The 15,088-nt window shown below is 36.9% G+C and overlaps 1 protein-coding gene across 1 annotated transcript in view; it reads left to right on the top strand.

Moving 5' to 3' along the window:
• Positions 1 to 13,748, top strand: part of sh3gl2a (SH3 domain containing GRB2 like 2a, endophilin A1) — a 25,435-nt gene extending 11,687 nt beyond the window's left edge. Inside the window, exons 3-9 of the mRNA XM_016285344.1 lie at positions 2,063 to 2,135; positions 2,270 to 2,413; positions 4,134 to 4,267; positions 6,721 to 6,879; positions 7,746 to 7,849; positions 12,483 to 12,601; positions 12,689 to 13,748. Coding sequence (XP_016140830.1) covers positions 2,063 to 2,135; positions 2,270 to 2,413; positions 4,134 to 4,267; positions 6,721 to 6,879; positions 7,746 to 7,849; positions 12,483 to 12,601; positions 12,689 to 12,885 — 930 coding nt within the window. The 3' untranslated portion in view covers positions 12,886 to 13,748. The remainder of the gene's footprint in view (positions 1 to 2,062; positions 2,136 to 2,269; positions 2,414 to 4,133; positions 4,268 to 6,720; positions 6,880 to 7,745; positions 7,850 to 12,482; positions 12,602 to 12,688) is intronic.
• Positions 13,749 to 15,088: the final 1,340 nt, after the last annotated feature.

Below are 15,088 nucleotides of genomic sequence, written 5' to 3'. Positions count from 1 at the left end.
TGACACTCATATATTTAACTCATGTGCTGTCCATTTCTTCTGATCATCCTTGTGATGGTTCTACACCTTCATTTGAGTCCATCTGTGTTTGATTATACTGATTGGACTTGATTTGGAAAGCCACACACCTGTCTATATAAGACCTTACATCTCACAGTGCATGTCAGAGCAAATGAGAATTATGAGGTCAAAGGAACTGCCTGAAGAGCTCAGAGACAGAATTGTGGCAAGGCACAGATCTGGCCAAGGTTACAAAAAAATTTCTGCTGCACTTAAGGTTCCCAAGAGCACAGTGGCCTCCATTCCTTAAATGGAAGACGTTTGGGACGATCAGAACCCTTCCTAGAGCTGGCCGTCCGGCCAAACTGAGCTATCGGGGGGGAAGAGCCTTGGTGAGAGAGGTAAAGAAGAACCCAAAGATCACTGTGGCTGAGCTCCAGAGATGCAGTCGGGAGATGGGAGAAAGTTGTAGAAAGTCAACCATCACTGCAGCCCTCCACCAGTCGGGGCTTTATGGCAGAGTGGCCCGACGGAAGCCTCTCCTCAGTGCAAGACACATGAAAGCCTGCATGGAGTTTGCTAAAAAACACCTGAAGGACTCCAAGATGGTGAGAAATAAGATTCTTTGGTCTGATGAGACCAAGATATAACTTTTTGGCCTTAATTCTAAGCGGTATGTGTGGAGAAAACCAGGCACTGCTCATCACCTGTCCCAACAGTGAAGCATGGTGGTGGCAGCATCATGCTGTGGGGGTGTTTTTCAGCTGCAGGGACAGGATGACTGGTTGCAATCGAGGGAAAGATGAATGTGGCCAAGTACAGGGATATCCTGGACGAAAACCTTCTCCAGAGTGCTCAGGACCTCAGACTGGGCCGAAGGTTTATCTTCCAACAAGACAATGACCCTAAGCACACAGCTAAAATAACGAAGGAGTGGTTTCACAACAACTCTGTGACTGTTCTTGAATGGCCCAGCCAGAGCCCTGACTTAAACCCAATTGAGCATCTCTGGAGCGACCTAAAAATGGCTGTCCACCAACGTTTACTATCCAACCTGACAGAACTGGAGAGGATCTGCAAGGAGGGATGGCAGAGGATCCCCAAATCCAGGTGTGAATAACTTGTTGCATCTTTCCCAAAAAGACTCATGGCTGTATTCGATCAAAAGGGTGCTTCTACTAAATACTGAGCAAAGGGTCTGAATATTTAGGACCATGTGATATTTCAGTTTTTTCTTTTTTAATAAATCTGCAAAAATGTCAACAATTCTGTGTTTTTCTGTCAATATGGGGTGCTGTGTGTACATTAATGAGGAAAAAAAATTAACTTAAATGATTTTAGCAAATGGCTGCAATATAACAAAGAGTGAAAAATTTAAGGGGGTCTGAATACTTTCCGTACCCACTGTATGTCTCTTATAAAGATAAAAACAGTGGAATGATAGATGGATGACAAAATGGAGAAGTGAGCACCTACTGGGGTCTGTAGGCAACAAAAGATATATAAATATACACTGAACAAAATTATAAACGCAACACTTTTATGAGCTGAACTCAGAGATCTAAGACTTTTTCTATGTACACAAAAGGCCTATTTCTCTCAAATATTGTTCACAAATCTGTCTAAATCTGTGTTAGTGAGCACTTCTCCTCTGCTCATGAAAAATGGGGGCAAAAACAAAAGTGTTGCATTTATAATTTTGTTCAGTGTAGAATTTCCTTTCTAGAGCACTTAATTATGATTAGAAGGTATGTAGATAGGAGTAAAAAATAACTTGACATTGGCCCCATTCATGAAACTGTTTGTGTAATGTCAGGCACTGCTTTTGCCATATGTGCAATGTATAATTATGTTTTACATTCTGGTAATAAGAATGAATGTTATTTTTGTCTAGTATTAACCTTAAATGTCTTTATATAGCTTTTTGTTAATTGTTTGACTTTTATTTATTCTGTTTTCCCTATGAAGATATCCTTGCTGGTGACATGGCATTAAAATAAATATAAATAAAAACATTCATTCTTTTCTATTTTTGTATCTTTTCATCTTTACCGTAACATAGAAAGTTGACGCCACCACAAGGGCGGTGTTGGACATTATGACCAAGACAACGGAGTACCTACAGCCCAATCCAGGTGAATGTGAATAATAATTTGTAATAGTATATACAGTATATCCCTAGCTTTAAAAAATTAAAATCTCACTAATGTACATCACATTAATGATTTTGTGCTTTTTTTTGTTTTGTTTTGTTTGCTTGTTTATTCAGCAACTCGTGCCAAAATGAGTATGATCAGCTCCATGTCTAAAATCCGTGGTGGAGATAAAGGTACTGGCTACACACAGACTGAAGTCATCCTGGGAGAGTCCATGCAAAAGTTTGGCAGGGAACTCGGGGAGGAATCCAGCTTTGGTAATGCTTGCTTTGCTATGACCATACACAATGTCGGAGCTTTTAACCTTGTGGGCAGCTCTTCCACATAAAGCGCAGTATTAACATACACAATGTAAACTGCCTTATTCCAAAATATTTTTTATCAGCAAGCTCTATTGATGTAATGGTTACTTAGTTTGCAAACTAGATTAAACAATAAACTCAGTCTTTATGTTAATGTGTAACGAGCAAAAATCCATCAGCTAGCAGAATTCACTAATAATAAGGAAAATAACGTGTTAATATTTAAATGTTTAAGCCATCTCAACACCACTCAAAACAAGGCACAACCAGGTCTGTCAATAAGGCTCTTTTCAGACCTGTAGATAGTTTGGTACTTAAATTGTTACAAGTATTCTTCTTGGTTCAGTTTGCTTTCACACAGCAGCATTTCCAAAATTGTACCAAAATGTTTATGCAAGTCACATGTGAGTAATACTGTCCTCTCACTGGTCAGAGTACATGTGTTTAATTTGTTCATTATCATCCGTCAAGATGGATGGGCAAGTTATCTCTGTGGGCTTATTGTGACTTTTTCTGTAGCTGTCGTTGCACATACAATGTATCTGTCATTCCCACTATAATTGATCAGAACAGCAATTAGACCACATTAAGATAAATAGGTGCTCTTTGGTTTCAACTGCGATAAGTAGTAATGTACTCGCTCACTCACAGAATCAGACACTGCTGCCTTTTACATAACCTGTTTCCCATTATTAATTATGATACAGCTTCATTTGTTGGTTGGTTGTGTCAGATTGAACCATCTCTCTACAACTGAACCATTTTGGGAATGTGGTTGGCTGAAATGACTGTATGGCAAGGATGCTTAACATCCTGCCAGCAGGCAAAATCTGGCCCATGACAAGGTTATCAATGACCCACAACCACAATCCAGACTGTTTTGACAATGTAGTTGCTGTTTTTGTGGCTGCACCACATGGACAATGCAGCACGATACATCAGAATACTCTCATTTATAATAAATGAAGCTGTCTATGATGCAAGAGATCAGTTATAGCACGCATGTAAAGAGCAGCTTAACAAAGCAGCTCAACCAAACTAGATGCTTGCTCTCAATCTCCCATTAAAACAAAATAATCTGCCTACATTCTTACATTGCATGCAATTAAATTACATTTAATTAGTAGATTATTCAGATTAAATTACAAAAGGTTTTGCCATTCAAAAACTCATTGTGTTTTTTTAATCATCATCACACAAAGCTTGAGGATATGCAAATAATGTATTCACTGACTGGTGCATAGTGACAAACTGTTTGCAGCATATGCAGATGTCTAATAATGTGGAAATTAGCAGGAAAGAATTGTGATAACAGCAGTCAAATATTAACATACTGGAAGCATTTATAAGTGCAGTTGTATAAAAATAAATTTGTCATGTTTGAAAACCATTTGACTATGTTCTGGAGAATAAAAAGAGGGTTTGTTAAAAACTGACCAGCACTAAGTGTTTTGAAGAAGAAGTTGTTTTAAGAAATGGCTGTGATTGCTGAAATACTTAAAACCAATTTAAAATCAAGTAATCTATCATCACCATAACCAGATCTATTAGTTTTGTGTTAGTATATGAATAACTAAAAACTGCTTAATTCAGTGCATTGGATTCTCACTGATTTGCCCTTAAAAGATACAGCTATATTATAGAGAGAGATATAATGTACACTTGTGTTTTACAGGTCTGGCTCTGATCGATGTTGGAGAAGCCATGCGAGAGCTAGGTGAAGTTAAAGATGCTCTAGACATGGAGGTCAAGCAAAACTTTATTGATCCCTTGCAGAATATGCATGATAAAGACTTAAAAGAAATCCAGGTGAGATATAAGAAATTATTGCATTTTTCTTATTGTAAGACAAAATGTTTACCCCTCCAACATTTTGTCTTATGACCTCTTAACGGAAAATTCACAGTTGTGTTCCTTTTGCATGCGATATTTCAGTGTAAAAATCTGTTTTATTCACTAACTTTTCACAATCCAGTCTAACCTGACTCTTAAAAGCTCTGAAATAGCACTGCACTGCATTCAAATTAAGTCATTGTCATACCATATCATTAATTGTGGCAATTATCCCTCCTGGAAAATAGTTGCAGTGTCACTGCTCATTTCATTTCAACCTTAACAGTTTCAGTGGCAGTGTGGGTTGTTTCATGAACTTGACACAAAGAGGTTGCTGGATGACAGATGGCTTGGGCTGTTATAAAATATACTGGAAGCAGCTTGAGAGTAAAAAGGGCTAAATCTCATTTCACACACATCAGCAAAAATCAGTCTCACAACACATCAGTCTCATTTAATTCTAAGGTCAGAGAAAGGAGACACAAATGGTCATCAGTCGTAACTGTATTTAGATTTTAGTGACTATACTAACAATATGTGACCCTGGACCACAAAATCAGTCTTAAGTCGCTGGGGTATATTTTTAGCAATAGCCTAAAGAATATTGTATGGGTCAAATTTATCGATTTTTCTTTTATGCCACAAATCATCAGAATATTAAGTAAAGATCATGTTCCATGAAGATATTTTGTAAATTTCTTACCGTAAATATATCAAAACTTAATTTTTGATTACTAATATTCATTGCTAAGAACTTCTTTTGGACAACTTTAAAGGCGATTTTCTCAGTATTTAGATTTTTTTGAAACCAATTTAAAATCAAGTAATCTATCATCACCATAACCAGATCTATTAGTTTTGTGTTAGTATATGAATAACTAAAAACTGCTTAATTCAGTGCATTGGATTCTCACTGATTTGCCCTTAAAAGATACAGCTATATTATAGAGAGAGATATAATGTACACTTGTGTTTTACAGGTCTGGCTCTGATCGATGTTGGAGAAGCCATGCGAGAGCTAGGTGAAGTTAAAGATGCTCTAGACATGGAGGTCAAGCAAAACTTTATTGATCCCTTGCAGAATATGCATGATAAAGACTTAAAAGAAATCCAGGTGAGATATAAGAAATTATTGCATTTTTCTTATTGTAAGACAAAATGTTTACCCCTCCAACATTTTGTCTTATGACCTCTTAACGGAAAATTCACAGTTGTGTTCCTTTTGCATGCGATATTTCAGTGTAAAAATCTGTTTTATTCACTAACTTTTCACAATCCAGTCTAACCTGACTCTTAAAAGCTCTGAAATAGCACTGCACTGCATTCAAATTAAGTCATTGTCATACCATATCATTAATTGTGGCAATTATCCCTCCTGGAAAATAGTTGCAGTGTCACTGCTCATTTCATTTCAACCTTAACAGTTTCAGTGGCAGTGTGGGTTGTTTCATGAACTTGACACAAAGAGGTTGCTGGATGACAGATGGCTTGGGCTGTTATAAAATATACTGGAAGCAGCTTGAGAGTAAAAAGGGCTAAATCTCATTTCACACACATCAGCAAAAATCAGTCTCACAACACATCAGTCTCATTTAATTCTAAGGTCAGAGAAAGGAGACACAAATGGTCATCAGTCGTAACTGTATTTAGATTTTAGTGACTATACTAACAATATGTGACCCTGGACCACAAAATCAGTCTTAAGTCGCTGGGGTATATTTTTAGCAATAGCCTAAAGAATATTGTATGTGTCAAATTTATCGATTTTTCTTTTATGCCACAAATCATCAGAATATTAAGTAAAGATCATGTTCCATGAAGATATTTTGTAAATTTCTTACCGTAAATATATCAAAACTTAATTTTTGATTACTAATATTCATTGCTAAGAACTTCTTTTGGACAACTTTAAAGGCGATTTTCTCAGTATTTAGATTTTTTTGTACCCTCAGATTCCAGATTTTCAAATAGTTGTTTCTCGACCAACTTGTCCTACTATAACAAACCATATGTTAATGGAAAGCTTATTTATTCAGCTTTCAGATGATGTATAAATCTCAATTTCAGAAAAATGGACCCTTATGATTGGTTTTGTGGTCCAGGGTCACATATTTGAACTGAATATAAATAATAAAAATGTATGCATGACCTCTTTAAATACAAATGATTCTCCCATGTCAGTCACTGATATTTAGTTAGATTTTGGATAAACTTCAGTTGAGGCTACAGTTTTTAGATAGCCTGTGAGATTTAAATGTTCTTTTGATTATTACATTACAGTGAGAATATTTATCAGTATTTGAAATGGCTTTGAAGAAGTCATAGGGTGTTTGATCATACTTTATTGTCACAGCTGTTGATGGAGACAGTATAACTGAATGTCACTAGAGGTCAGTAACTGAACATTGCATCTTTTTCTATTATGACAGCATCACCTGAAGAAGTTGGAAGGGCGACGGTTGGACTTTGACTATAAGAAGAAAAGGCAAGGAAAAGTCACAGAAGATGAGATCAAACAGGCCTTGGAGAAGTTTGATGACTCAAAGGAGGTTGCCGAACAAAGCATGTTTAACCTTCTGGAGAGTGATGTAAGATCTGTGACCTGACCGGTGCTTGCCCTTGTTCACAATCCATTTCATGCTTCTGTAGAGTTTCATTTTACTTTCATCTGTCCCAATGTCCAGTGAGTCTTCCCACTACACCTTTCCTTTTATTCTGAAGTAATAACCCACAATAAGTCACAGGATTCACTTGTTTTCATTGATCAGTTCATCTTACACAATGGCTATGTCTACATGGTTAACAGTCTGTTTACCACCAGTAATCAAAGTAAGAATTAAGTTTATATGAAATGGGCAAACATTTTTGTCCCATTTACATGATACTTGCCATTATTTAGATTATTTGCTAAGAGGTGTGATGTTTTTGCTTTAAAATAGGCAGCCTTCAAGCATTCCTGCGTTCATGGACCTGTTCGCCAGTTCTAGGGTACACGGTCTCCCTCATTTTGCAGAAGCCACACTTCTGGGGAACTCAGGAAACTGAGTTCATGCTTATAGTTTTACACAACATGGACATTATGTGTTTTATTGATGGTCGGAAACACTAGAATGGACACACTTCAGGCACATTCCTGAACATCAATGTGCATGATGCCAATAAAGTGTGGCTTCTTCTGTTCCAGCATGTTTTCGAACCCATGTATGAGCGTATAGTCAGATTAAAAACGCAATACTCAACATATTTACTGTGATTCATGGTTACTCTAAATATGAATGTAATCATCATCACAGTGTTTACACAAGCTTGCAATACTTCAGTGCTGCCTTTACTACATTATAAGGGTGCATGTAAATGTAGCCATTGTTTGTTAGTATTGACCTTGATATACAATCAGTAAGGCATTATTTGCTTTCATGCGTAATAGCTGTTGATGTTCTAACTGTTTCTGCAGATTGAACAAGTGAGTCAGATTTCTGCTCTGGTCCAAGCTCAGGTGAACTACCACAGACAGGCCACAGAGATCCTTCAGCAGCTGTCCAGCAAGTTAGAGGACAGGTCTGTATTCTGGAATAAATCCTAAAACTAGTTTAATGTTTGAATGGAAGATCTCCCTTCTCACAATAAAACATGCAATTACAGGCATCCGTTCTTAAAAAGTTAAAAGTATGTTTATGACAATTCATTTGACTATTAATTTTATGTTATTACTTGTACAAACAGTTTTTGACAATTGCATACATATGATTTCTGAAATTATGAGTCCTTAAAGGGATATGTGGTGGAATGACCCAAAGAAGTCAGTAGTAACCAGGCGAAAGGAGCCATGAGGTGACTTTGAACAACAGGCACATTTTTATTCAGATAGGTCAAAAGTATTAAAACATCACATCACCAATCTTTGATGCAAATACCCACATGAGAAAAATAAAAGTAAAAGATAAACGAGAAACAACAAAACGAAAACCAACTATAGAAGGCCACAGGTTACCCAGAAAGTGAAGACAAAGTGGCACAAGAGCAAAAGTGTTCTCACAACAATCAGGCTCACAGCAATCACACTGCAGACCTACAGAAAAAATTGAAATAATGTGATCACACCACTACACAATCCCAGCCACCTCACCACCGCCATCCACACAGTGAGGGCAACGCCGTGGCCACCATTGGCTTAAGAACCCAAAACTAAACCTACAAAAGAAAACAAACAACTTAATTAACAGTGGGCAATGCAGGTGACACAAATACAAGTCAATAGTGTAACAGGCACTATTAATCCAGTTTCTTTGGGACTTAATCTCTCTTCTGCCACTCTGGGTCCCAAATTCACAGAACAAAAGAAAATGAAAAACAATAACATAAGTATTAAATCTAAAGTAAATGGTAACCGTGCATCCCTAAAAGGGAAAACACAGTCTATTACAACAAATGAATATGAAGATATAAAAACACATAATTTAAATAAAATGCACTCACTATAAATACTACACATAATTTAAAGGGGTCATATGATGCTGCTAAAAAGAACATTATTTTGTGTATTTGGTGTAATGAAATGTGTTTATGCGGTTTAAGGTTAAAAAAAACACATTCTTTTCCACATACTGTACATTATTGTTTCTCCTCTATGCCCCGCCTTTCTGAAACGTGTAGATTTTTACAAAGCTCATCGTTCTGAAAAGCGAGGTGTGCTCTGATTGGCCAGCTATCCAATGCGTTGATTGGACGAATACCTCAAGCGTGTGACGGAAATGTTACACCCCTTACCACATTGTGATGATGCCCTGTCAGGCCAGAGCGATGATTCAAAAACATGAACGCCCATTATAAACGAGGCATTCGTTGCATCCAGTGGGGACATAATTATGGATTATAATGACTTGACTGTCTTTTTACGCGTTGCGTTGCATCGCGCCGCGTAAACATAAAACCATGTCATGCGTAAACAGTCCTCCATAAAATGTGCTGCACACATCTGAATATTTGGGTTGAAGTGTTCTGGAACAGTGTTGTAAATACTTAACCACTGATTTCTAGTCGTGTCCATTGTTGGAAGGCCAAACGAAGTAGTTTCGCTTTCACAATGAAACACAGCGTCACACACGGTGGCTAGAGTGAGCAGAGGCCGGGGGATAAAGTGAGGAACGGCCGGCGGGCTGAGTGAGCAGAGGCGGCGGATTCGATGAAGGAGCGTCCGGAGGGCTTGCGGCAACCATATGTGACTACCCTGGGCTGGACTCCGCTTCGTCCACGGTGAAAGCCGATCCAGCGATCGACAGCACGAAGTTGAAGTATTTCCTCAGTGACCAGCACGGATCAGCTCCAGGCATGATGAAGCAGATATCGTCCTCTTTTGGAAGGCCAAACAAAGTAGTTTCGCATTCACAACGAATCACACAGCACATTCACAACATGGCGGCAGCAACAATACTACAGCCAGAATAAAAGTTACGCCTTCTTTCTTTGCGTGAACATTTGGGCGGCGTTATGCAAATTTTTCCACATAGTGATGTAGATATGTGGGGGCATGTTAGAACGAGCCGTTTTAGGTAGGTGTGGCTGACTTAACTTTTATAAAGAATATCTCTTTGGATTTGAGACTTTAGTCTTTGCAACTTTACAGATCTTCTTTATGCACCAAGAGCTTGTAACACTCCAAAGAGAAAGGAAAAATTGAAATTGCATCATATGACCCCTTTAAAACATAAAAATGTTCAGTTCATGACGAAGCTCCGGGATTATTTAACGTAACTGCTTATCTGCTGCCATTCTTTTGAAGTGCTATATCTGCCACAACATCAATTCATACACTGAATGCAATCAATAAAAGTAGCGAAGAAGTGCGAGAGCACCTCTCACAAACAGATCTCATTACCTACCATTCTTTTCAACTTCTAAATCTGCCACGACATCCCCAAAATCAAAAGTGGAAGCGAAAGAGCAAACAAACTTCACTACTTCCTTGTATAACGCTGGGGCTGCTGGAACTTGTAGTGCCCAAATCATGGTCCCATTACAGATAGTTCACCCAAAAATAACAATTTGATGTTGATCTGCTTCCCCCAGGGCATCCAAGATGTAGGTGACTTTGTTTCTTCAGTAGAACACAAATGAAGATTTTTAACAAACCGTTGCATCTGTCAGTCTTATAATGGAGGTGAATGGGAATCAAGGCTTTGAGAGTAAAAAAAAAAAAAACATACACAAAACCAAATTAAACCCTGCGGCTCGTGATGATACATTAATTTGTAAAGACACAAAACTATTGGTCTTCGCAAGAAACTGAACAGTTTTTTACCTCTGATTCACACAATGTTCGAACTGTCCTGAGCACGTTCTCAACAGCAGGCGCGTGAGGCGGCGGCTTCTTCTTGCTTTACGGCAGATCGCAGACTTATAAGTGCATTACTGCCACCTATCTCTCAAGTGGACCATTGACACTCCTAATTGATATTGTAGATAAAGTGTCAATGGTCCATTTGAGAGATTGGTGGCGGTAACGCACTTATAAGTCTGCGATCTGCCGTAAAGCAAGAAGAAGAAGCCGCCTCACGTGCCTGCTGTTGAGAATGTGCTCAGGAGAACGCGCCGCCGCTCAGGACGCCAATCGTTTTGTGTATCTGCACATCAATGTATCGTCACGAACAGCAGGGTTTAATTTGGTTTTGTTTGTTGTTGTTGTTTTTACAAAAATTATTCACCTATTATTCACCTCCATTATAAGACTGACAGACTGCAACGGTTTGTGTTAAAAATCTTCGTTTGTGTTCTACTGAAGCAACAAAGTCACCTACATCTTGGATGCCCTGGGGGTAAGCAGATAAACATCAAATTTTCATTTTTGGGTTAACTATCCCTTTAAAATGGTGTTTTGCTCCATAACAAAAACTGCTAAATGATTAGCTCTTAAACACTCCAACTACACATAGATGTGACAAATGTTAAAAACTGCAATCTTCTTTTGCATGTTCAGGGTGGTGTAGCGCACATAATTTTGCTTACACTGTACTTTATGTATGTTTATTCAGTATGTATTTACACTGTAAACAGAAATTATTTCTAAGTGCACAAATTAGCTGTAAGTGTTTGTACACATGAGCACTAATTGTAATTGGTAAATTGGTGTGGCATTTTGAATGGCACTGTTTCCAACATGAGACCTCTTAGTTTTAAATGATAGAGTTTTAAAACTGTAGAGAACAGTTTTTTTTATAAGGCTTGTTTTACAGTTAACTAAAGCAATTAATGTGTTTGCAGTTTTGCAGACTTGGTCTGAAGATTAGGTACAGTGGCGCAATCAGTGGTACTCACTGTTTTAACTCACAAACCATGTGCAAATAATTGTTTAAAAAAAGACACAACCCTAGTAATAATGTTAAATTGTATTTTTTGATTGTACTTTAAAGCATTTTATTAGATTGTGCAATCAATTAGAAAAATTTTATCAAATGAATTGCATGATAAGATACAGTATGTGATAAAAATATTTGTAATTAATCGCACATAGGCCAATCACTTTGCTGAGAAAAGCCTTCAAATGAATACAATTCAAGAATGTCACATTTTTGTGGCAGACGAAAGCACTGAATATAGTCATTAAAACAAACACTTACAAAGTCAATTTTTCTATTTCAATTGCATTCAATTCATAAGCCTACAGTTCATAGCAGTCGGTTTTGGAGTTTGTCAATCTGTCAGAGGTAGCCTGTGGGGGGGCCTTCACACAGGATGCATTTTTGTATCCCACCTGCACCTGGGTGTTGCGGTGCATCTCGCTGTATTGCATCACATCTCACATCAAGACTGTCACATTTTTCAGACACTGTGTGAAGTAAAAAATAGTTCAACACATCTAGAGACCACATTCAGTTTCATTCTGTTGCTCACCATCTGTATTTGAACATGAAAACATCCTGTGTGAATGACCCCAACTGTTCTCGATAGGTATGGTTTGGTAAAGCACTTAAGTTGCCTGTAGTGGCAACTGATGAAAGTCTGACTATGAAAATACACAAAAAACATGCTTTGCATTTAGGCTTGCTCAGAAGGTGGAACATTTCTTAAATAAAAATGACTTATTTTATGTGTTTTGGTGGCATGAGTGATTAATTGTTAATTTTTAAATGTTATTTTGTGATTTAAAAAATAATTAAATGTTAATTTTGTGATTATTATATTTTTTGGGGGGCAGAATAAGAGAGGCTTCTAATAAGCCAAGAAGAGAGTATGTCCCCAAACCTCGCACTTCTATCGATTTCAGTGAGAACCACAATGGGAACATTGGGCACAGTGGCCCTTCCAGGTCACCAGGTAAGCCAATAATATAATTAAATCTATGAAATGGAAGATTTTGTTTTTTTTCTGTCCTGTAAAGAATACTTTTTTGTCCTGTTTCAGCTCCAATGGACCAGCCTTGCTGTCGGGCACTTTATGATTTCGACCCTGAAAATGAGGGTGAGCTAGGCTTCAAGGAAGGTGACATCATCACCTTAAGCAGCAAGATTGATGACAACTGGTATGAAGGAGGGATCAATGGGCAGTCTGGCTTCTTCCCTGTCAACTATGTAGATATCCTGGTAGCTTTACCCCACTAAGTCTTATGCATGTACCCTAATCATGACCCAATCAATCAAACCACTTCTTCTGCAAGAAGAGAAAATAACCAAAACAAGCAGCACAAACAGCTCTGTGGTACTTGCGCAAAGGAAATAAGCAACAGAATCAATTGAGTGCTCTTTTGGGAATATTATTCCTGACTTGGAATGCCACCACTTTGTTGTATTAATTTCTTTAATTTTCTTGAGGTTGATCTGACCTCTGCATTGCCTGCTGCTATTCCTCCTGTATGTTCAGACGCTGTGTTCATTTTTGCAAGCCTTGAATTTGTCTCTTTATCCAAACCCTTTTTTAAAAATATCTGCAATAAAATGTATTTTGGTTTTTAAGTTCTTAGCATAATGTATTTATGAACAGTTATTTGAAGAATAATGATCAAGGTGATGTGAAGTATTAAACATTTGAAGGATTTTTTTCTTTGAAATTGCAATAGTTGCAAATCAAAATACATATTTCCTGTTCATAGTGTGAAATGTTCCAATGTTTCTTTAATGTCCTAAAATAAATTTTAGCCTTTAAGTGGTGGTAGATTTGACTATTTAAAATAGATTAATATTTAGCAACAAAGAAAAAAAATGAGACAAGGAAAGTTAAGCAAATAATTTATTTGTTGTGTTACAGTGTCATTTATCTGTCATGTAACATTCTATATGGTCCATGAATCCAGTGGGCATTTTCAAGCTTTCATATCACATTCCATAGATGGTAAACTGGCCGCTAAAAGGCAACCCAAAATTCTTTTGTGTGTGTGTATTACTATATGCCTGAGTATGTTATCTGAACCCATAAAACTATGCATATCATACATTTTTCATATATTTTTCTTTTCCTTTTGTAAAGGTGAAGTGTGTAGTTTTTGTGCTAGTAATCACAACAAACAAAACTGTAAAGAAATGACTTCAAAATCAGCTTTTTCAAACACAGGCCAGAATTTGAAAGTGCCACAGAGCAACATTTTTTAAAACTCTTTGAGGATCTGATTGACACATGGTTGTTGCACCTCGCCATGTTAAACTGGAAATATTTTAACATCACAAAAATTACACGTGTCACCTGATGTCTGATTTAAGGCCAGGATTCATTTCTGACTGTAAATGATGTATAATTTGACCTAATATTTCCACAGACAGAATAAGATAGTGTTCTTAAAAGATTTGTGTGTTTAGTTGATGTATTTATTATTTTCAAATCTAAGATCCCCTTTATATTAAAAAAATAATAAAATGAGCATATCTTGTATTGGCAGGACATTCCAATATTTTTTCAATTGTTGTTTATCCTCAGTGAGGTCTGTACAGTAAATTTTTGTGTTTTATTTCCTATTTGTGTATAGTCATGTAACTATAGTACCATGTGTTACTTTTGGATCAGTGTTAAAGCATTTACCACTAGATATAAAATAGACACTGGATATTTATTAAAGTTCTGGGGGAGTGTTTAGTCAGAAAGCACTGCATATCAACTCCAGCATGAATTTTCAGTGACCCATCTGAATTGTTAGGCTTGTACTGAGAATGAAATATAGTGCAACTACAATAAAAAAAACAATGACAGTTTAATGGTGCTGTGTGGAGTAAGTGTATTTTGTTTGACAAACCAGTAGGTGCTGCTGCCACTACACAGACTGAATATTTGTCTTTGTTTAACGCAAAAAAAATTAAATTAGCGACATCAAATTCTGAACAAATTTCACTGATGTGTAATTGCCCATGGGCGCATTAAACTTTCTTGAATATTTGTATGAGATTTTGAATTTTTAGCAAGTTTTTCTTTCTGTTTCAATTAGAGGTCAGAGGTCAAAATGACATATTTCAGGTTATCATTTGTCACCATCTACATCAGATATGTCTATTTTTGATAAAGTACCAAATGGAAAGTGGAACATGCTGGAGCAGTCTGAGTTATCAAAATAAACAAATTGTTTCTTACTGGTAATTATTTACAGAAGGAACACTTTGTCCATTTCTACTACTAAAAACATTACAAGTTGTTTCGGAAATATTATTACTTCATATAATTTCAGTTACTATAATATAATAATGATACTAGATTGAAAGAATATAAATAACAAACTGTGGTGATTTCCATGTTGTTATCTTTGGGGTTTTGCAATTTTGGCACCCATTCACTGGGATTTGAAGATATTAATAGCATTGACCAAACGCTTTTAACTGCTTCTCA

This window comes from Sinocyclocheilus grahami, unplaced genomic scaffold (assembly GCF_001515645.1).
Source record: "Sinocyclocheilus grahami isolate Dianchi unplaced genomic scaffold, SAMN03320097.WGS_v1.1 scaffold196.1, whole genome shotgun sequence".
Taxonomy (NCBI): Eukaryota; Metazoa; Chordata; class Actinopteri; order Cypriniformes; family Cyprinidae; genus Sinocyclocheilus; species Sinocyclocheilus grahami.
The sequence above is the reverse complement of the archived record's forward strand: the minus strand, read 5'-3'. Positions and strand labels throughout refer to the sequence as shown.